We start from the raw sequence: 24691 nt of genomic DNA on the forward strand, positions 1-24691 counted from the left end.
ACAAAACCACTGCAGCTTTATTCGGCGTACCTCAGTGTCAGCCATGCACATCACTGCTATAGATTTACATTTATAGTTTCCTGACAGTGTCACATTATTTTTATTGCGTGTAGTTACACTCTCACATAACTAATTACATTTCTTCTACTTTTTTCTTTTCTCTTTGAAGGTGTAATCCAAGCCGCTGAGTGTGACTTGATTCTCAAAAGTGTAAAATCTCAACATTCATGGTGCATGTCAGGACCCAGACTTCCTAAACGCTAATCAAAAAAGTCCAAAACATCTACGTCCTCATTGACATTGATTTAGCTGCTGGCATCAATTCAATTCAGCAATCATCCACATCATCCATATTCATGCTGCCGTAATTTACTTACATTAATGTGCATCCACACAGCCGTAATGCTACTTGATGCACATACCAATTTAGCTGATAAATAGGGACGCTCTGTTGTTTGTCCTGTTTCCTCTGCTGCTCTGATTTTGATTCTGATCTTTGTGCTCATTTTAAACCCGTTTTTATGACCAGCTGATACTGCCATACAGTACTTAGCAGTAGTAGAATGTAACTAAGAACATTTACTCAAGTACTGTAGGTAAGTACAAATTTAAGGCAGTCGAACTCTACTTGAGTATTTCCATTTTATGATACTTTATACTTCTACTGTAAGCAAGGTGATATTTTGCTGTTACTTAACATCAAATTTTATGAAAACTGTCATAATATAAAGAATGCAACACACCACATATCAACACTGTTACGTAACAGGAGGTTTAAACACGTCACAAACTTATCCTTGCTAATAAAATGTTTGAGTCGTGTGTTATTTCAGACATTTAAATTAAAAACAACCAACAACTAAAAATTACTTACTAATTAAGACCTCTGAGGACTCCCTCGGGGGTGCGGGCCCCCTGTTGAAGACCCGTGACCTAGACCTGTGTTGTGACCTTTGTGTATTAAAACATGTCGCACACTTTGTAAGTTTACAAAATACTGGACAAATGTAAAGACATGTAAAATGGTGTGACGTTACTTTGACATCAAATAGATTGTTAAAAGACTAGGCCTCAATAAGCTACAGCTTAATGGCATCATAGGAAGTAATGAAATTGTTATTTTGTTGTTGTTTGTTTTTTAATTGTGTTATTTTAATAATAAATTGATTGTGAAATTGTTTACAAAGCAAAATAGTTTTCAGTTTCAACATTTCTTTCATCTCCACATGTGTTGTTTGTGAAATGTTTGTATGTGCCTGTTTAGAAAAACTATTGCAAACAGCCGTAAACCTGTGGCACAAGTAAATGATCCGTGACCTTGGCACAGTTGCATTGATGTAACAGCCTTTATGTGCTTGTGATTGTAATTTGGATTCCTTCCTGCTTCCTTTCAGCATGAGGTAATTGCAGTGTCTGAGAAGGTGATTGTGCGGCTGGAGGACCTGGTGAAGTGGACTGTACCAGACTTCTCAGGATGGGCCCACTGTCTGAAGGCCGAGCCTCTCAAACAGTCCGTGCTCCGGGAGCTGGGGACCAATGGGAGGCGGGAGGCCCTCCACCGCTACCGAGAGAGCACCCTGACCAGCGGACTCAACTTCAAGGATGTCCAGAGGGAGAGGGCACAGCTAGGTGAGCGCCAGCAGACACCTCAATTTCTTTTAGCCTTTTTTTTCTTTTTAGGTAGGGTTTCTTCATCTCTAAAGGTTATTGTGGTTTTTCCAGTCTGTCTGGGGCTGCTGTGTTGAATGTTTATGTATTTGTGTCCCGTCTCTGCCATAAATCAGCTTATGTTTATTGTCCTTTGGTTGGTTTAACAAGTGTTGTCTTGACTGGAGTAATTCATCAGTGTGTAGTTGGAAATCCTCCCGATATAATGAGCTGAGAATCACACTAATAGAGGCAGGCTAGAGGTAATGGCAGCGTGTTTGCCAACGCATTACCGTCCTACAGTGGAACAGCTCTGTTTTCCAAGTGTGACAACAACAAAGGCAGCAAAAAATCACATAATTCAGCTTTAAATAATTGAGTCACATCAAACTAGAGTCCACAGCACCTCTGACACCTTCTTATCCCTCAGTTCAGATTGTAATTGGCCGCGTACCTCAGGAGCTTTAAGGATCATTGCTGTGCGTGTGTCTGAATGGCTGTCGGGCGTATTCATCATGTACATGGTGCCATTAAGTGCCAGTGATTGTTTGATTCTTGCACCGGGGCTCTCGGAGTCTCACTACGGCATTACCCATGAATCAGTCCCAACATAAAGCTGGATGTCTCTGCGGATGACTCATCCGATGCAAATAGGAAACTGGCATTTGAGCCTAATAATCAGCAAGAACATAATGTTCCCTTTGAAGCCGTTTCCCACTTATTTGCCTCCCTCTCTCACATGGCTGTGATGTAATGCCTATTGCTGATTGTAATGGTATAATGTAGCTTAGCAAACATGCTAAAAATACCAGCACAATTACAGTACATCTTGTCAGGTTTTAAGCATGCATCCTGCTGATTTAAACCAGAATGTATTACCCTTTATGAAAGAAGTAATATGTAACAATTGTACTGCAGTCCAAAGAGCAAGTTGGAGCCATAGAGCGTATATTAAATATGTTGAAATCCTATTTAATATACACTCAATGGTTGTTTCCCCTCACCCCCTCCTCCCCAGACTTAAGGACGCTCAGGCAGGCTGCGGGAGTGTCAGACAAGCGCAGCATTATAATTTGACAATAACAAGCAATGAAGAGTCCTACACTGTAAGTTGAGTTCAGTGACTGTCTGTCAAACTCCATTAACATGTTGCTCAATTTAACCACTATAAAAATCTACTCTGTCTAAAAGATTATTGATGATTTCTTACAAATCATAACCAGACCATTAGCTCATACAGTGAACATTCGGCATTAATTTTAACTCTGATCAACATGAAATGGTCTAAGTAAAACAGTCATTATGGCTTGTAATGGAAATTTCAAAGAATACCACAGCTCTAGTCAGAGAAGCCAGTGTTTTAACTTAGCATGTGTCTTTAAAGCTACTACAAGGAGTTTTTAACTAGTTATGAAACTATCTAGAAACTATATGACCTACATAAACAAACAAGACCATCATTGAGAAGACTGGCTATTTCTGTAGATATTCCCAATGCCTGCCACATTCTCTGTGTACAGTTACAGTTAGTAGCATGTTAGCCAGTTAAAAACAAGCAGGAGAAGATTTTTATTTAGATTATTTATTTAGATTATATTTTGTGCTTATAGCAAAATCAACAAAATGCGCACGTTCCTTGAAGTAACTTAAATTTCTGATGACATATGGTCATTTTAGGCTTTATTGCACTAAATATGTTACATATTTCCCCTTTAATTAATTTTTAATCATCATTTTATGACAAAAGCCTATGTGGAAGTGAAACTGCTACAGGCTTAAAAACACGAGCGGCTTCTCTATAGAAAATAGTGTTTTATTGATGACTGCTGTTCTGTTTTGTGCTCGAGATCTTCCAGGAACGCTGTAATGCCCTTGATTACTCGACTTTGCTTGAATCTCATACGCAGAAAGGACAAGAGAATCAATAATGGATGCTTTGTTGTTATTCCAGTAATCAATATACTTTGATTGTGCTTGTGTGTGTGTGTGTTTGTGTGTGTGTGTGTGTGTGATTGCTTGCTTTCATAATCAGACATGTCGGCCTGCTTCTTGAATGATATTATGTTCCATATCATGGCTTTCTATAAATGTGCTGCATCGTCTAGATTTTATAGATTTATCCGTCGCTGGTGTAATAACCTGACGATGACGCTATTGTTGCTGAGGGCTTGTGTGTGTGTGAAAATGTGTGTATGTGTGTGCATGTGTTGCTAATGAGCAGCGCTGCCGTTAATGACTCCATCAGGCTGTTTCTAAATGCACTTGTCACTCCGATGGGACACTCCGCCAGAGAATCTGCCCACTCAGCAGAACGGGCTCAGACTCTGGCAGGGCACCAGAGACACACACACGCACACACACACACACGCGCGCACACACAGACATAGATGGACACACGCACACACATGCTACACACCGACAATCAGTGGTGTGCACTCACTTATCCATTTGTTTATTTGTTCGCTGCATGTTTGGCGTGTGTCGGTTGTTGACAGTCTTAACAATATGAGAGGGGAGGATAGTTTGGTGGAGAGGGAGACAGAGAGATCACTTATTCATCAAGGCAAATGCACGTTACTGCGAGCAAGGGTTTGCATAGAAATATGAAATATGCCACTGCAATGCTGCTCACTAGCTGGATGAAATATTCATGCCACAGCAGCAGCAGATCAGATATAAAAGTAGCCTTAAAGCGTCCTGGAGCTGAATGTCTGTAATTCTGTGTAATATGTTGGCTCATTGACTAAACTGACTTCTTTATGATAGTGCCACACTCTCTTTTTTGGATTGTATTTATAAACAGAATAGCCCGAGGTGGCTGCTTGCTTTGCTGTATTACTTGAATGATGTATTTGCTGATTGTTATTCTCAGGCTGATCTGTAACTATGTCAGAGGAATTGAATTGTTCCCCATAACAGGATACTGCAGCAATACCACAAGCTGCACAGAAAACCATTGTGAGCTAAAGAGCAATAAAGTGTGCCATTGTTATCGAGGGAAACTGTTCTCTTTTTTTTTTTTTTCCGTGTGCGTATCCTAACTTTTCCTGGCACTGTGCCACTGTGAATTAAGTGCACTGTTATGGATTTGTGTCTCACAGGCAGCATATGAAAAATACTACAAGACAAATGTGTCTCAAATAGCAGAATGACGACTGGGTTGTTCTTGATCTACGTTACATGGAGCATTACGGTTTGGTGAGTGAACAAAGCTCCGCTCTGTCGTCAGAAAGGCATAAAGAGTGAAACCAAAGATGCCTCCACAAAGTAATTAATTAGCGAAACAAGTGACCTTTGCTGCTGTCCTGCAGCATCGACAGCTGTGACTCTAAAACCTGTGAGGCAGAGAGATGATTGGTATCATAATTCAAATTCCAGCTTTAGCCAGGCTTTGAAATGCAGCGTTTAAAGGTCCAGTGTGTAAGATTTACAGGGGTTTGCTGACAGAATATAATAATAACATAGTATTCATCATTAAGGATGTTTTCATTGGTGGATGAACACCTGAAAATAAGATTTGTTGTGTTTTCTTATCCTTAAAATGAACCCTTTATAGCTACAGAGGGAGCAGGTCCTTTTCCGTGTTTCTACAGTGTCCCCTTTCATGTTTTGCATGAGTTTTGCAATCAGCATAGTTTCTCCTACACATTTGGAAGTGGAGAGTGACACAAGGTGTTTGCAATATGTAAGCTCACTGCTAATTGCCACTGAATCTTAAACACTGGTGCCTTTAAAGGGTATTTGACTTGGCGTAAGAGGTTCTTGACAACGATGCAGCGTCCTCATAAACCTTTCAAACTAAAAGGACAAATGGTGGATGGTGATGTTTCTGATTGGCTTAACCTGATATTCTCACCCTAACCCTACTCAGTCACACTCCTCATACCTAAACCTGATTTAGACCTCTTCTTTGGGGCAACCTTTGAATTTAACATCCATGCCAACATGAAGGACGCATGAAAGTATGTGGGCAGTGTTGGTTACATCGTTTGTAATAGACGTATCTGTTTTCGTAGGCAAATAAAGTGTAAATGATCCTTAAAGCTCACTAAATAACATTTTATATCCTGTTTGTTTAATCCTCATATAAAAAAAAAGAAACTGAAAAAAAACTACACATTATGGTTTTAATGGGACAATTTTGTGGACAGTATCTTGGCTGTATCCCTCATTTATATCTTTGTACTAAGCCAAGCTAACAGCATCTGGCAGTAGCTTCATGTTTACTGTATAATAGCCATATGATTTTGTCTTTAAGTACTGTGTATTGTTTTTCAAGGATCAGTCTTATTGTGGTCGTCATAACACAAAGGACGTTTAATTACATTAAAGATACCACATAAAAATGATTGCAGAATTCTGAGCCAGGAGAGCAGCCATAACATATTTCCACGAGTGCATGTGTTGCATTGTGCACTTCTTACATAATCTGCAATGCAATTCACTTAATCAGGTAATACAAACTGTCCACTCAGTTTATCTTGTATTGAAGTGAGCATTAGAGCTTCTTTTTACAGTTCAATCCACCGGGGATGGCTTGCCAGTGAAGTTTACATTCTGCCCCTCTATCTCTCCCCAGAGAACTGGCCTGATTCTTTTTTTTTTCTTTTTTTTTTTTTCGTTGCTGCCTGCCGAAATTGGTTTCTGGTCGTATACTAGGAGGCCGAGCGTTGGAGAGCTGGATCTGCTGATACAGTTTGTTGGCTTGTGCTGGGAGGTACAGAGAGCTGTAGACGGAAAATAATAAAAAATGTAAAAAAAAAAAAAAAAAAAAAAAGAAAAGAAAAAACACAAAGGATGGCTCTTGCTCACAAAGTAGCTCAATATGTTTACTGTCATGTCTTTTCTTCAATTCAGGCCTTCAGTGCTGAACCCAGTGAGCAGAATGTGAGTTGAGATGTTGTGGAAGATTATACAAGGTCGTAGCCTGTGACTGCTGCATTCAAAGAACATAGATGGTGTTCCTGACTCCTGCCCTCACCTATAGTATCATCTGTAGCTGGTTCATACCTCAGTGCTGCGAGGATCTGGGTGCTCTGAAAAACATCCTGACAGGAAAAAGTAACCATGCAGGCGGAAAAATATACATGTATTGCAGAAGCAATCAGCTCTACTATTGATTTTTTTAATACTATTTTTGTGCTGCAAAGTCTTTTGAAAATGAAAGTAAATGAAACCAGAAATTAACAAAATAATAAAAAATGGGTTATTGATTTCTCTAATAATTATTTGTTTAAGATATTAAATGCTTCCTGCAGCGCTGAATATTAATTTGAATTTATACAGCTGATCACACTAAAGTCGAGGCTGCATGATGGATTAGATATCAGAAAATATGAGTATTTTCAGTGAATATTCAGTTAGTGATGATAATGAAGTTCAGTCATTATTATCTGATGTTCGTCGTGTGTCTCTTTGCTGTATGAAAAGCTGCGAGTGGTGTGCTTTGATTGATGTTTTCCATCCAGTGTCTCCGTCAATGTTCAGGGTAAAATTTGATGTGATAGATTTGAATAAAAATGCACTTTGTTGTAGCTGGTATGTATAAAAAAGAATGACATTATGGATTTTCCGATAACCCATAATAACTGACCTGCATCTCTATGCATGCTGTACATTATAAGTTAAGCACATTACATTAATTTGGCAGGTGCTTTTGTCCAGAGCGACCTGTATTTATTTTCATATACATGCATCAGGAGCAGTTTGGAGTGCAGCGTCTTGCTCAAGGACGCTCGATTGTGTGGACCGGAGGAGCCAGGGATCAAACCATCAACCTTACGATAAATGGCCGACCTTCTCTACCAACTGAGCTGTAAAATTGCTTTAAAATATTTTACTTTCAGCTGTGGGCTCTGCAGCTCCTCAGTTCTTTTGTGCACTGCATTGTGGGATAATAGTGCACATTAACACCACAATCAAGAAATGCTATCTAATCTAAATGATATTAGATTTTCACTAGACTACAATTGTGGCCAAAATGATTAATAATTTATTGCAATATCAACAGAACATCTGAAAAATCAAAGACAAAATAAAAATGGAAAGAAATAGATGTAGAGATGGACAGTATGTTTAAGAGGCACATTCACGTTTATTGTCAATACCAGAATATTAATTAGTAACTACTATAATTACTTAGTGTCTCAAAAAAATGACTCGCTATCCCAAAGTAATGACTTTGTTTCTCAAAATAATGACTTATTAACATACAATAATGACTTAGTGTCTCAGAATAATGACTTAGCATCTCAAAATAAGGAGAAAGTTTCTCAAAATAATAGCTCGAGTCATTATTTTGAGAAAATATCTCTTTATAATAACTTACAGAATCACACTGGATGATAATTTAAACTGCTAATATGGTATTTTAATGTTTTGTCAGCACTTCAGAAACAGTAACTATGATGACTATGATAAGGTTGTCTGATGTTGACTGCAGTTAGTTATTGGTTTGATAAATGGTTTTCAGTCTAAGAATATCTGTTTTCTTATTGATTACTGATGGTGGCTGATCAGGTTTATTATCAGCTAATTGCACTTGTAATTGTATATACAGTTTTTTCCTGATATAATGTTGCACCATTGGTTTTGGCTTTGGTGCCTCATTTTTTTTGCCCCCCCAAAATTAATATAACATAATTAATTTATGCAACAAATACTGACCTTTTCAGAGTATATTAAATATTTTTTTTCAGTAAGAACACATTTTATAGTCAGAACCTGCTTAGAATTAGAGTTTCATCTGGAATTGGGACACACTAATGCATCACTTTATGTGATCACATCTTAACACACATTGATTGAGCTGGAAGGTGCAGCAGGCCGGCGAGGCACGGAGCGATATCACTGCATTTCAAGATTCTTTACAGCCTCGCCCGCTCGGGGAGAGAACCACTGTATTTCCCTCTGATGCAACATCTGATCTGTATGCCAGGCTTGGCACATATACCCCAGTTGATATACCGACAATATTTCAGTCGGAACATTTCAATTTGATGTAGAGGGTAGATTCTGTCCCTTTTCAGAGACTGTTCAGAGCGTCTCCGAATGTTTATGCGGGTAGGAGCTGGTGATAAGGAGACAGACAGATGCTGTCTTCTCATGGTTGATTTGTCTTGGTGACAATACAGAACAATATTTGGGACTTTGACTCACTATCACACATGAAAATGTTTTATGTTTCGACTGCAACGTGGGAAGGAGTAAGCGGTTTCTTGGAAAAGATAAAGAGAGCGTGTCGCGGTGTTACGAGAGTAATGGCATGTTGTGACTCTGACAGAGAAAGAATGTTTCTGTAAGACACACCACACTGTACTCCTCCTCCATTCAGAATATGTGGCAGATTGTATCGTTTGCACTTGTTTGCTTTCCGCCCCTCAAACATATTTGCTTCCCCTTCTGCTTTTTTCCGCAGAACTAATTCTACAAACTGTCCAAAATCCCTTTTTGAACTAATTTAATGGAGTGTTTGTATTGATTATGTGCCTCTCTCACCCCCCTCCCTTCTTTCTCTCCTTCTCTGGTATGTTTTTTTTCTCTTTTTGGTGGTGTTGGGCAGGGGGTGGGTGGGTGGGTTTATAGCAGTATCTTCTTCATTATGCTCAGACCTGTAGGAGAGAGAATCACAAGCTGTTTTTCCTCACTGATGTGCTCATATCATTAATTCACTTCTGACTGGCCGGAAGCCAAAGAATTCTAAATCTGTAAGCAGTAAATTGTGTGCCGGGGTGGAAAAATCTATTAGATGTTTGAGCATGCCTCGAATTTGAATGGGAGAAAGAGAGAGAAAGACACACTGTGAGAGAAAGAGAGAAAGAGAGAGACCACCCAACACCCGAGCCATATCCTGTTATGGCTCGCACCGTAATCAAATTCAGCTTCTTTGGATTGCTATATTCATTAATAATTTGTGTTATTTTATTTCTGGAATGTCACATAATGTGTTTTCCGACTTGCGTGAGGGAGGGAGGGAGGGAGGGAAGGGGCTGAAGGCTGGTGGATGGTTAAACAATGAGAGTGGCCTCAGAGGAAATGAAGAGCTCCGTCTCTCCATTACAACAGTTGTGTCTCTCTTCTCTCCATTAGTCAGGTCTGGAACAACAGAGATGCTATTGATGTGACCTCTGCCTGGCATCTTAAATAGACTGAAAGGCAGTGAATTCTCTCTAAGAAATAATTTCTGATTTGTATTTCATGTTAAAGGGGATATATGTAATATCTTTGCTCTGCTTAAACATAAAATGTCATCAGATTTAAGGAAACACGTTAAATTGAAATACTGGCGCGACAGTCAGCATGTTCTCCTTTGAAATTTCCATTCTGGGCCAGAACATCTGTTTTTGTTTGCCCATTTCACATTTATTAGACTTAAAATTAATGAGTTGTAGAAAGTCATCAATAATCTCTTAGAAGGAATAGATGTTTATAAGAGTTAAATTGAGCAAAATGTTAATGGAGCCCAGCAGGCAGTGAGACAGGCGGTCACTGAACTCCAACTCCAGAATGTGGATTTTCAGCACTGGACTTTTCAGGATGACTGGCTTAGCTTTACATTGACAGACATCCGACAGCTATAAGCAGCTGATCAACTTACAGCGCAGGACTCGTCGCCTGTCAGTGTCAAAATATAATCTTGCTTTGAGCTTTGGGAGGAGGGGATGGGGGAAACAACTCGTGTCAACCATATATTGTACATAAAATATGGATTCACCCTATTTGATATACTGCACATGGCTCCACCTCAATATTTGGACTGCAGTACTTATTTTTGAACTCTAGGTTCTTACATATTTCTCCTTTAAATGATTTGCTATGAAAAGACTTTAAGTCACATGGATCAGGAGGTTTTTATCTGAGTTTGTGTGCTGATTGAGGAACATTTGCCTTCTTTACTTAAACAAATTGCCTGCCAGTTCCTGTTACACTCTGACTCACGCTTAAGTGTTACCCAACCAGCAGCCTTTCTGGAGAGATTTCTATATCTGTCTTTGTCAAAATGATGCTCATTTCAAGTATTACAGCAGCATTAATATTTCAGTGCAGGGCTGCCTTTTGTACGTCTCCCTGATATGCTTATTTCTCCCTGACAGTTCCACGTTCTGCCTTCAGATAGATAGATACGGATGACTCTGTGCTGCTCAGTAGGCATTCTAGACATCACAGATTGTACAATTAATAACTCTGCATATTTTATGAGCATGCCAGTCCATCTGCTTTATGCATGCATGTAAAACTGTCCTCTTCTGGACGCCCTGTTGTGCATATCAAAAGGAACTGAAGATCAAATCAACATTAGAGAAACACACATTGTGAAAGAAACGTGAACAGTTGTGGAATGTACAAATTTTACTTATTTTATGCTACTTCATACTTATACTCTACTGCAGTTCTGAAGGACTTATTGTACTTTTAACTCCGCTTTTATTTAACAGATTAAGCTAGTTCATAGATTAAGATTTTACATACAAACTAAATGATGAGTTTATTAAGTATGACATTTTCTTTTTTTTACATATTAAGTACAACATTCTCATAGCAAAATATAGGGATGCAACGATACCAAAAAGTAAAGGTACGATAATATCATGATTGCTGTGATTTTAAAACAAAAAGAGAAAATACAACCTGAAAAAATGTCATGTTTTGTCAGATAATGTGCAGTGATCATAATGCACAGTGCAAAGTGACTCTCTTAAGTGTTTTCTTACTTTTAAACCAGTCGACTAGTCTAAACTTTGACCCCCAAACTTTTACTTTCACTTCTAAAGATTAAGTTGTGTTTCTCAGAACCTGAATCAGGGCTCATTTTCTTCACGTTTTGTGGTTCCATGGTTAAATAAGACTGAACTGTGCATGTTGATGATAATAACTTGAATCCTGCAGCATGTAATTGTGTGTGTGAAAAAATGATCCCTCACATTAAATACCCATTTAATTCCACCTTAGCATTACAGTGTTGGAAAAACACTTTCGGTTAGACCTGAGCCAAGGTAAAAATAGCTCTCACCGCTGATTGCAGATCAACTTCTCAACATCCACTTAATAGCTGTCATAATCTGTAAGGCAGAACTGATGCAAGAGGGTCACAGAGGCAGGCTGCAGGATACATATACTGTAATAGTACACAGTATGTGGACGATAGACTTCTAGCCTTGAAGAAATAACATGTTCATTTCACAGCACAGAGGTAATGCATTTTACCCACATAGAAAGGTAATTGCAATGGGAGATTTGATAGATTCCAGACCTTTGGTGGAAGCAGTGTGTGTGTGTGTGTGTGTGTGTGTGTGTGTGTGTGTGTGTGTGTGTGTGTGTGTGCGCTGCATGCTCACACATACTTGCTTGGGTACATAACTGCTCTTAATGCTTTTATTAAGCCAAAGAAACACAAATGACGTAATTTGTATTTGTAAAACATGCCGGTGCAGATGGTGTAATATATTTTGGTTTCTTTGATGTATTGACTGCCAGAGGAGTTGGAAGGAGCGCCTTGGCTGCAAACAATAGATCATTGATGCCTTTCTGTCCTCTTTCTCAACCTGTCAGTCCGTTTCCTTGTTATGTACTGGCCCGAGGAGCACTTGGCAAAATGAGAGGCATTCAGCCAGTCTTGTTTTTTCCCCCCGATTTTCCCCTCAGCCATAACTCAGGGAAAGCTGTTGTTTCATTTGACGTGTCAGAGGATAATATCTAAAGTTAACAATAGCCGAGTCGCAGAACCACGATGTTCCAGCATTAGTAGGTGCAACATTAATTCACTGAATGTGGGAGAGAACAGCTGAGTAGATGGAGGGCTACACACAGATAAAGTCAGATAAATATGGAGTAAACTAACCTGAAATTTTAGTGTCTAGCTTTCATGAAGAGAAAATTGATTCAGAGGCCATTTTTGATCATTTATCATCCAGGCCTGTTGTAACAATTACACAGTCAGCAACAAACAAACCTAAAAAACAAGTCAGTACCAGTTTAAGTGTACACTATATTTAAATTATTGTTTACGCTTTACTTTGCTGTAGGACTGCCTTTTCAGAAAGTGACATTTTATGAGCCTAATATTGCTCTCTGCAAACCAGCCAAACTCCATTGGCGAAATCAGCAATTTTACCTTGCAGAAAAAAGAAGACGCTGGTTTACTGCTAGTTTATTTAATCCAGGTTATCCTTTTATAACACCTAAGTCACACAATAAAACTAACAGATCAAGATAGCGGTAGACCAGCCACTCCCATGTTCTGCAAAGTAAAATTGCTGATTTCGTCAATGGAGTTTGGTTGGTTTAGAGAGAGTAATATGTGGCTTATATAATGGTGGTTTCCTGTGAGAAAAGGCTGCCTGACAGCAAGGTAAAGAAGTGAAAATATTTTAAATGTCCCCTACACTTAAACTTTTTTTTAAATGAGCTTGAACCAAATACATGTTGTTACTGACCCTGTCCACAAAAGTACATGACATAGCTTCCATGCTAGCACTCTGCACTTCTTCCCCAAATTGGGACTGTGCTGAAGGCTATTTTCATTAATTCACATTCATAAGGACCCCATTTTAGTAAATGCTGTCCTAAGGAAGGTTAGTTTTAGGTTTTATTATAATAAGAACATAATAAAGTCAATAATCGATTAATAATATCTGTCACTATAAACTACATTCACTAAAAATACAACCCTCTTTCTTCCCTTGTTGTTCCAACTTCTGTAAAATGTGAAGAAGAAGAAGTTAATTTTTGTACATTTCCCTTCGCAACCCATTCAAGGACCCCTGTTGGTCCCCAGACCCCAGTTTGAAAACCACTGGTCTAGACGTCTCTGCTAATGGGCAGGTTCTTGTGTTTCAGCTCATATGAAAACATACTTCTGAATTCCCGAAACAAAAAAACACAATTAAATCGTTAATCGCAATTATTTGTATGACAATTAATTGCTCTTGCTCTGCAGCACAATATATCGATCATACCAGTGTTTTGCTCCGTCTGAACCTTTGCTGAAGGAACGTATGATCAATAAATTGTGATGCTGAGTAGGAGCAGTGTGCAGGATTTTATTTTCTCAAGTGTTTCTTTGCCACACACCTGCGTCTGAGACAGAATGTCTCCTTTGAAAATATTAATCAACAAAAAATTCATTATTGTGACAGCCCTATTATCACTTCTGTCTTATGACACACATGTTGACAGTCGTCACTATGACTTTGCAGACAAAAGAGGCCAAATCCTTTCTGTGATTCATGTCGTCGTCTCTTCTCGCTGTGTTATTACGCTGTATATAAAATACATAACAGCCCGTGGACTGATGTCAGAAAATAAACAAAAAGTAGAACATAAACAAAAATATCTCCTTCTGTCATTTCAGCTCATATTGGATTTGTTTTATTGTGGGTGGTTGTAAAGGAAAAGCAATATAACAGAGAGAAATGAAAAAAACATTTTTTGGCATGAGTGACCAGTGAACATAAACTTGTTATCTGAGCTCGTAGATATTCTCCATTGAAGTTCTTATCTTTGCTGTGCAATGTGAGACAAGCAGCTCCAAACACTGTATGTGCTGCATTACAGTGATTACAGCTCTGTTGGTAAAGCAGTGGTTTGCCACATCACAGGTCGTGTTCTGTAATCTGGAATGAATGAGTTTAAACCAAACTCGTAGCACTTTATCAGAAATTACCTGCTTGTTTAGCCAGATACTGTGTGTGTGTGTGTGTGTGTGTGTGTCTGTGTGTGTGTGTGTGTCACATGAATAACACAGCAGTCTTTGCAGGGCCGAGCTGGGGAACTTCAAACGGAGATCATTAGGGCTTGTGGAGAGAAAACAATTGTTAGCGGTTGTTGTTTTCTTTTTTGTGGCGCTTTTAGAATGTGTAATCACAGCTAATTGCACACCAGAATATGCAAGAGAAAAATCCTACAGTTTGCATTTCTGGGATTCGCTTTTGTGTCTTCAATACGCTTGATACCGATGACAGCACATAAACAAGAAATCTGAACAGATGGCGCTGGTTTTTAATGACATATTGCTATCTGTAAAGTCTCCCTCTAAGCCACAGACTAAAACGTCTCCCCTTGGGGAGCGCACCGCTCTAGTTGTTATCATCCGTTGCTAATGTCACTCCTTTCTTTGCCACATTGTCAAGTCCTCCAGCTAAATAAATGCAATGTAAATTGAGTATTGTGCTGGATGTAATTATTGAAAAGGGTTCCAGTTGGCTTAACTCAACGGGCTGTTTATTTAAAGCCTTCCTCCTCCTCCGTACAGATCTGATGATAGAGAGAGAAAGATACAGGGAGAAAGAGAGGTTCTTATATAATGACAGGAATTCACAATGGAGCCATGTTGAATGACAATCCCCCCAAACATCTCCAACAACTACCCCCCCCCTTCTCTTTCTCATTACAGTTTTACCATTGGGAAACATGCCTGTCCCAAATAGCCTCTAGTATTATTCTTTTTTTCCCTCCTGCTCTTTTTTTTTTGCTTCATTCTTGTACTGAAAACATATTAAATCATGTTTCCCTTTACACAGTGTACGCCCAGAGAAATAAGTCTGAGTTGATAATGAGGGGCCCTTCTTTGAGGAAATACACACGGCAACTTTGATCTAGAATGGCATGTAATTCCTTGCCTGACCCAATTCCCAATCTCCTGATAAGATGTTTTTTTTTTTCTCCTCTCCTCTCCCTCCTTTGCTCTAACCTTCCCGCAGAACTCACTCAAATGGGAACTTGCTGTCCCATTAAAGATACATTTAAAGCCAAACATGTCATCCATTTCATTCTGCAGGAGGAGGATATGTGAGATTTGGAAACGCTGTCTACTACAGGCTGAGCCCAGGAAACTCTCCCTCTTTCTCTCTGACTGTGACAACCTCTGAGATCTCTGATCACAGCTGCTCAATTGAGTTTGTGTCGGACAGAGCCGTGTGACAAATGAGAGTGGCCGTCATAGTAGATAGAGTATCATCACCTGGGTGTAAAAGCTTTTAGGCTTGTTTTTTTAGAGACATGGAGAGGGGTTTCACTTGTTTGTGTAGTCAAAAGGCAGCTGCATTTCTGCAACCAAAGATAGTTGATTAAATTTGCTCCCTGCGGTATTTGCACATTTTGGGTTCTTGCAGAGCAGCTTGTTTTTACTCTCTGAATTGACTGCGCCATAAGTGGATTGACCCCCAAAACCCAGCAGTAGTCTTTCATTAGTCGGGATGCAGCCGGGGACCAGACAGCGAACAGCGTTTAGGGCCAATCCATCACTACACAAAACAGGATCAACACGGCACAAACTTGTCTTTCTCATCTGAAAGCCTATTGAAACTCAAATCCACAATAGCTTTTGTAACTGAAGGTCTTATACATAATAGTGAGAATCTAAACAAATTAGAAATTGGTTTTAATCCAAATTTTTTATTATAATTCCAGACTCCTTTGACACAAACAATAATTTTACCTTGCAAAAGCCAATATTGGTATAAATGTATGCTATATTTAAGATCTATATTAATTATCTTCTTACTTTGCTGTCATACCAGAGTCCTTCACAGGTCCAGTTTTGGCCCCTCCCACATCTGAGAACCTGAACTGACCTCTTACCATTAATATTAGACCCGCACCCATGATTAAACACACATACAGTCGCCCGTTGTACTTTCATCTGGCACAGCACCTTTGCTCCTGCAGCTGTCAATGTGTTTCCATAGTGACCACAACGTACTATATTTTATGTGTTATATTATTGTTCTCACCTGCTGCTCACCCACAATTAGTTCATTTTTACCCGTGCCTGCACCTGTGAATTTATATAAGTATATTTTTTGCCCATTTCACAATGTTTTTGCAGGTCACCTGGCGCGCACATAGATGGTGCAGAGAGAAAGCAGTAAAAATGTTATAAAATACAGCATACGCTAAAACTGATATAGATTTTTTTTTAGGTAGCTAAAATACATTTTGCTGCTGCCCCTCTTTATAGCAACACATTTCTTAGCTTCAGTGTTGGGACTTCTGCTGGAGACGTCAGTCAAACGTGATCTTCCCACCTACACAGTCTTGAGAGATGGTCTAAACAGCAAAACATGATGTTTTTGAGATATATTTTATGAACGTTTATTTTCACTCAGATCTTGTGGATGCTTGATGAGAAACTAAACTTTGATATCATATATATATATATGTCCCTGCTATTTAGAGACATGTTGCTGTAAGTGACAGTGTAGCCTCTAACTTCATAGTGATCACGGTTCGAGCCTTTCTTCTTTGTCACCCTGATAATTCTGGGGGCGCCGAAACGATGTATAATTTCATCTCCGGCACAGGACAGGCTCTCTCTGATAGCTCGTTTGTTACCTGGCCCCTGTTGTTTTTTGATAGTCAAAAGAACCAATTTGGGTTTTTGACAAGGAGCCCCTCTGAATAATTCCTTCATGTATTACAGGACCTATTAAATGCAAACTTTTCAATCTGGCAATCAATAAGGCAGGCAGCTTTCCCTGGCCCCGTGCCAGACACATTAGGGCTGCGAGCGATGGTTGCTAGGGAGCTGAGCCTGCTCAGGGGAAAGAATGTTTAATGTAATAGAATCACATAAATCAACTGGAGGAAAGTGCTTGTGTTGTTTCTTCTCTTCTCTTCTTTTCTCTTCCCTCGCTCTCTGTTTAACTGAAAACATTTAATATGGGTGTGTGTTTTTTGAAAATGTGGTGCAGCCACCCCCCCCCACCCCCTTCTGTCAACCGCAAGAACATCTGGGATGGAATTAAGCTGAGGGAAGTTGAATTTTCTCTGTGTTTATGTGTGTGTACACTTCTTATGAGTGTTACTACCAGCACGCGCGCGTGTGTGTGTGTGCTTGTTTTTGTATGCATAGCTGTGTGTCCTCAATCCTTGTGCACACTTGAATAAATTGAGGTGAAAATTATATAAATGTTTCTCCTTTTTTTTCTTTGTCACAGGCCACTGCCCCACCCTGCTGAAATGAATGAGGCACTTTAGTGCTTTACTATAATTAAGAACAGGAGCCAGCATGCATGGAGGGCTCTCTTTCTCTATGTATTACTCTCTCTGTGTGTTACTCTCAGCCCTCTGTACAGTTTCAATAGAACATTTCCTCTGGGTGTTAGTGGCCTTTTGTGGGAATATGATTATCTTAGAAGAATTAGCGCACAGACATGGCCTGTGAATGTATAAAGCCAGATATCTCTTAAAGTCACACTCCACCCATTGTATCATCTGATAAGTCAGAATGTTTTTTTTATTAGTTAACGTGCAGCAGATGATCAGATTGAATTCATGATGGGTACAGTTGATTTATCGCCACAGAAACCTATCAAACCAGTCCTGCTGTTAAACCACTTGCCTACTTATCCATTTGTTCGCTCAGTTGGTTCCAAACAGCCATATTTTCACCAAAATACAGATAAATGCACTGCTGATGTCCCATTCTTCAGACACACTTTGTTGTTTGTTGGTCAGAAATTCTTCTTCCGTTTATTTGCCCCTGGGATTTAACTTAAACAGTTTCTTTATCAATAAACAAAACATCGACTCAAGCCAGCCATGCTCAACAGAGTTATATGTTAGCATTTAAATATGGAAAATACTGAGCCATCATGAGCTGTTATTGTTACAAAATACTGTTTAAATGAATGATTTCAAGCAGAAAAGGTTTTGTTCAAACCATTAGGGCTTACAGACCTTTTTCACGGCAGCTATGCTGATATGACATAGCAGGGTAAACACAGGTGTTATCATTGATACCAGTTAAGGTCACATTCCATTTAGTGTAGCAGACCCTTTCCAGTGTAGCCAACATGCACAATAGTAACACCCTGACACTGTTTGACCTGAATGGAACAGAACCTTTACTAGTATCATTGGTAACACCTGTGTTGCATGCCAAAATGGCTGCTGTATATATTAATTGATGTTTTTTTTTTTGGCAGTCTGGTTTCAGCTGAGCAATCAGAGAAAACAACACTAAAATATTACCACTAAATAATATCACTTCATAAAGTTAGTATGTTAAATGTGTTAGCAGTTGCATCTTTACACATCCAGCAAACACGGAGCAACATTAGCTGTCATATTTCTGGCAACTTAGTGAATGTAACTCAATACGCACTCTTCTTTTAGCTCTGTTTTGGTCTCCACCAACTCCAGAGGGTTAGACAATGTATAATTGCCAATGACCAATGTCAATATTAATGTTTGTTTTTGAGGGATTGTTTAATTAAGTTTTGTTGTTATTTATTCACCCTTTGTGTTAGGGAACAGAAGAAATCGTCATTATAACTCTTATGACTTTTCCCAGAGTCTGGGAAACTGTTGACTGATTACAACTGCAAAAAAACATTTAGTTACCAAAATGATGATGCAACACAACAAGCCTGTATTGGTGGATACCGATGTTTAGCTGATATGTTGTGCATCCCTAGTATTTAGGGCCTTTTTACTGAAAACAGATTTTTGTTTCTGCTGAAAATGGTGCCAATATGAGTCGTGAAAGTGAACCAAAACAGTGAGGTCACTGAAAGAGTCGGAAACCCTCCATAGAGCTGAGGGTAAATGCAGCCAGTTCTCATTCTGAGTCGGTTGATAATTAGTTGGCCACATTACATGTAATAACTTAATCCATCGTTAATATACTGTAACAATATTAATTAGTGCAGCTATCATTAATTTAATTATTTTATATGTGCCTTTGCATACATTAGCCATATCATGATACATCAATAAAGGAAAAAAAGCCTCTTAATAAAATAAGAATTTATTGATCTCCAGGGGGAAAATATACCAAAACAATAATATCAAGATATTGATTTCAGTCATGGTGCCGGACCTCCTCCAAAGATATATTTTAGGTGTCCCTTTAAAGGGCAGATTGTGTGTTTGCGTACATCTTGTGTGTTTGTGTGTGAGAGCACAGATTGCGGCTGATATGATGAGCAGGGGAAAGGCGAGTCAGTGTCTGTGACTGATGTGATGTTGATGACGGATGGCCACTGAGTCATTCACAAACACAGTATGTTATTCAATGCAGATCCATTGAAAACATCAGAAATATTATTCCAATTCTTCTCCCTTTGAACCAAATAAACCGAGTGTTAGTGCCACACTGGGTGATCGCTTCGCTTTGTTTTACTCCAGTACAGTGATTTATTGATGCTGCATCCTCCGCATAATTAATGTCTGACTTTGTTTACAGTACAGACTAGCTTGTAATTAGCAAAATGTTCTCGCACATTTTGTTTTATCCACGATGGTGTAGTCATTCACAGATTGGACGAGTGGTGAATCATGCAAATGAATTTAATCCATTGTTTTATGTAATTTTTCTTTTCGTAGAAAACACAAGGTTGCCGCAAGTGAAAGTGTGACGCCTCCCCCCCTACGCATTATTTCCATTTGGTGTCATTGACAGATGCTGTTCCCTCTTTATTTGGTCAGGTTTCAATAACATGAGACCAATAGCCAGATCGGGCGCCTGCTGCTGCTTATATGGCCCCCTCTCAGTGTCATGTCCCCTCAATGAGAAGTGAGAGAAAGAGAAGGCGGATGAATCAGAGATGTGTTATATATTATGAGAAGAGGCTAAATGGAAACAGGGCAACCTTGGAGATCAATACAGAGCACAGAGCAGAGAGCCTGCAGGATGAAGTGAGAATACCAAACAAGAAGCTTCCCCTCTTCTATCTCTTCTCGCTTTCTTTTCTGCATCAAAGTGTTACTTAATGCCTATTTTTTTAAAGCTTTTAGACTTGTTTGGGTGTTAAAAAATCAAATATGAAAGTGACATTATTGGCTGCGGGTTACATGCCTCGCCATTTCTCGCCAACCCCACAAAAGCAGCAGGGGGATCCAGTAAATTCCTTGGCCGAGCAGATAATGTGGAAATGTTGACAACAGCAAATTTGAGCCGAGTGAGTGATTTAAGGACTACAGCGGGTGACAGAGAGCATGAGAGTAATGGTTTTCAGCTTTTCCCTGCTCGTCTGTGACAAGAGAAAATGAGCGCACTTGCCTGAAAGATCTTGTCAGAGCTTGTGGGCAGTTTTGAATATTTTTAAGCTCGGTTGAATGTAAATGACACAGTTTACATGAGTCACATTTGGGTTTTAATTAGCCAGCGTAGATCTTGCTTTTAACTGTCAGCAGCCCTCATATTACGACTGGTTTTTATTCCCAGCCTCCAAAGCCGCTGCAGAAATTCCCCAATAAAAGCAGAAAGGATCTCAGAGATGCAGCAGTAGATCGCCCCTTTTTATTTTTCTGGTTTGAAATTCAATGATATCAATGATGTTTCATCTAACATTGCAATAGCTATTCATCCAGTGGAGCAGCTGCTTCAACCACAACTAATGAGTTTCATGTTGTATGCGGCATTTCTGAGATTTTGATTACGACGAGTAATTTATCATGCTTGTTATGGAAGAGAAGCAGAAATTCTTCCTTTGGTGTAATTACAGGAAATATTCTTTAACTCTTTCTGGTGTAATGCAGTGTCAGAGCTTGTTCTTGTCATATTTATTTCTACTCCTGTTTCTCTCTTTTGCAGTCTGAATGCATTACACCACTGTCTCCTCTCTTCCCTTTTTGTTAAGTGTTTTTCCTCACAGTGAGAGCAGGCTCACTGGAATATTATCAAATCCATCCTGTGTTGCCAAATATAATTTTGTCATATTTATAAGCCAAATATTGTGCACATATACAACAGCATGTTACTTTTACTATGCTGGAGTAGAGTGAGATCTGTATTTTAGTGTGCACAGTGTCTCATGACAGCAACTGTAGCTAATGACTTTACCAGTCTGCTGTGGGCTGCAGTAGTGTCTGTTACAGTGTGGTGTGATACATTAATGCAATATTTGTGATGTTGAAAGGACTATATTGTCACCATAGACTATGTAATAGGAGTGGAAGTAGCCACGGTGACGTCAAACATTGGTTTGTGGTAAGTGTTTTGAAATAGAGAGATACTAGATAATAGAGAGTCAGATGGCTGATATTATCAGCCTGATGTCAGCACATCACACCTATAATCAGTGTATATTGGTATTGGCCTATATATTGTCTGATATATGAAATATGAAAACTTATTTTGAACTGAACGTAATTCAGGCCCTTTTTTGCGTGTTTGTTTTTTGTTTGTTATATAAGCAGCATTTTATGTATATTTGTTCAAATAGTGCAAAGATATGATGATCTTATGGAATGCAAAGCTCAAGGGCCGGGAAATATGGTCAGAATCAAGTATCAAAATATTTTTGACCAAATACCTCCATCGATATTGTGACAATATGGTAGGGATGGTGATTGTCGTTTTCACAAAATATTAACACAGTAAGATGTTTAATAAAATGTCTGTGGGTATAATGACTAAGTATTCTCCCAAGTTCAGAAAATTGCATCACTTTACTGTAATGCAGCCTTTAAAACCAGGAAAAGAAAACACTTATGCCTTATTACTATAAAATCAAATTCTCAGACAATATCTAGGCTCATAAAACAATTTCGATATAATATTGATAAATTGTCCAGACAAAAGTCCAGTAATCATCAGGCTCTATTTTAAAGGCTCAAGTTTGGCATTATGTTCTTTATTCTGATCCAGAAGTGAAAGAGAGGGTGGAGCTTTGGCGGTCACTGTGGAAGCAACTTGACTTATCAATCACAAGATAGCCATGTCCTAAAGCATAACCTGCTTTATTGTCTACTTTACTCTAATGGGACCATAATTTACAGAATGAACATTACGCTGTATTGAAGTAGACTTGAAACTCATGATTTAGACCATAAACTCAATAGGAAACCGTTTACTGAAATAATAAATAGAGTCAGAAGTGGGGTCATTTGCTCATAGACTTTCATATGATCTAACCTGTTTTTGCAACCAGTGGAGCCGCCCCCTGCTGGCCATTAGAAAGAACACATGCTTAAGGCGCCTCACTACATCAACATGTTTTAAATCGACACATTTGAGAAGCTGTAAACGTTTTTTCTCAATAAGTCACTCAAAGACTGAATCATCAAAACTGTAATTTTATGTCGATTGACTAATCGATTAATCCACGACTAGTTTAATTTCACGTCAGACCGACAAAAAAGAAAAAAATCAATGTACAGAGACTTAAAACCTGCTAATGTAGAAATGCATTTGTGAGTGATTTGTCTGATTTGAAAAGCGATGATGTGTTCAAGAGAGATAAAATGTCCAAGATGTCCAAGAAACGAGAGTCAGCTGCTAAAAGCATCTCATTCATGAGTAATTTTCAGAGGGAGACAGACAGGAAGCAGACACAGATGTTGCAAAAAAGATGACATGAATTTCATCATGTTTTGCATTAAGATCGTCGCTGTTTGGCAGATGACTCTCAAATTTCCTTGTTCTCTTAAATATCAAAGGAAGAATTTCACTCATTCTCTGTGATGGATTACCAAACATATTATTAGCAACTTTAAAGTCTCTGCAAGTAGATTTGCGCACTGTTGTGAATAGAAAACAATGGCTGACTGGAAGCCAGGAAATCAATATAATCAAATATAAAAAAAAAAGAAGTCTTTTACTTTTTCCCTGCTGTACAGTTGTTTTATTTCACATCTTCAAGTCAATAACAAAAGCTCTGCTCTCTAACTACTCCTTTTGTTCACTGTTAGTGCTTTGCTCCTGATCTCTCTTCTGAAGTTTTTGATTAAAAGAGGCGCTGAAAGAATAATATTGCTGACTGGCAGATGTTTGTATGCTTTTGTTTTCAGAAAATCAACAGATATAGCTTTCTTTGACTTGAGTTGCCGTTTCATATGTGTGGCATCTGTCTCATCCCTCGGGTCAGGATTCATTACAAAAACGCGATCCTACAAAGTCACACCAGTAACATATTGTATTGATTCACTGTGTTTCTTTAATGCCACCTCTGGTCAAAACAATACCTAAAACACTTGGATGTTTCTCTGAAAGCAAGAAAGAAAGTATTGCTGTGTAAAACTTCTATGTGACTGATCTAATTTATGAGGTATTCGAGGCCACAAATGAGTTTAGCAGACTGTCCATTTTATATAATTGTCTTCCTGACATCAGGGGGTGGATGGCTTCAACCTCAAGTTGAAACATACATTTTAATCAGTGGTTCTGACCTCGTTGCACAAGCAGTTCAATAATTTCTGGACTCTCGCTGCAGTCATGTAATGGCTGCATCTGAAAATGTAGAAATTTGATTCCTGTTTGCGTTTCAATTTGCATATTACAAAACGGGTTCAGTTCTGCTTCTTTAATCTGGGGAATGTTAGTAAGATCAGCCCCGTCCTGTCATCTCGAGACACAGTGAAACTCATCCATGCCTTTGTCACATCCTGGTTACATTATTGTAATGCACTTTTTACTTGAGTAAGTCAGTCATCCTCGAAGTGTCTACAGCTTGTACAAAGTTCTGCTGCCAGACTCCTAAATAAGATGAGACGTATGCTAATATCACTCCTGCTTTTGCTCCTTTCAACTCACCATCAGTGCATTTTAGAATTGATTTTAAAATGTAATCACTTTTTTAGGCCTTGCATGACAGTGTTACAGTCTGCAGGGTTTTGTTATGGGGTATTCAACTGCTGCCTTTTCCTCTACTACTGCTGCATAACAACAACAATAATAAAAGTTACAAGCAGTAAAAACAAGTCATGTTAAAACTGATCAAGGTCTTTCAGCTGTCTGTGTGACTAGGCGCAATCAAAAGGAGAACAAGCATTTCTATTTATGGCTGCCAAAGTATGCCACAGTTTACGATACAGTATAATTTCAGAAACCTGTCGGTGATTTTAAACCACATTTGAAAACTCACTTGTGTAGAACAGACTGTTCATCTTCTGAACCTGTTCTGTAGTCTGTTGCTTTGATTATTTTATGTATCTATAGCTGTGTCTATTTTCTTCTTATTGTTTGGCTTTTTGTAAACAACTTCTGTGGGAACTTAAGATAATACAAGTGCAAGACTAATTAAGGGTGCAGTTTAGCAATGCAAAGATATGTCTGCAGGTCTTCGTCAATCACTGTCTTGATTCATTGATTAGTTGTTTG

At 38.8% G+C, this 24691-nt stretch overlaps 1 protein-coding gene across 1 annotated transcript in view; it reads left to right on the top strand.

The window, feature by feature from the left end:
• The window catches only part of LOC146315596 (AT-rich interactive domain-containing protein 5B-like), a 99885-nt gene that overhangs the window by 12673 nt on the left and 62521 nt on the right, over positions 1–24691 (top strand). Inside the window, exon 3 of the mRNA XM_084735819.1 lies at positions 1395–1629. Coding sequence (XP_084591945.1) covers positions 1395–1629 — 235 coding nt within the window. The remainder of the gene's footprint in view (positions 1–1394; positions 1630–24691) is intronic.

The sequence above is a fragment of the Lutjanus erythropterus genome, chromosome 14 (genome assembly GCF_056507025.1).
Source record: "Lutjanus erythropterus isolate fLutEry1 chromosome 14, fLutEry1.hap2, whole genome shotgun sequence".
NCBI lineage: Eukaryota > Metazoa > Chordata > Actinopteri > Lutjaniformes > Lutjanidae > Lutjanus > Lutjanus erythropterus.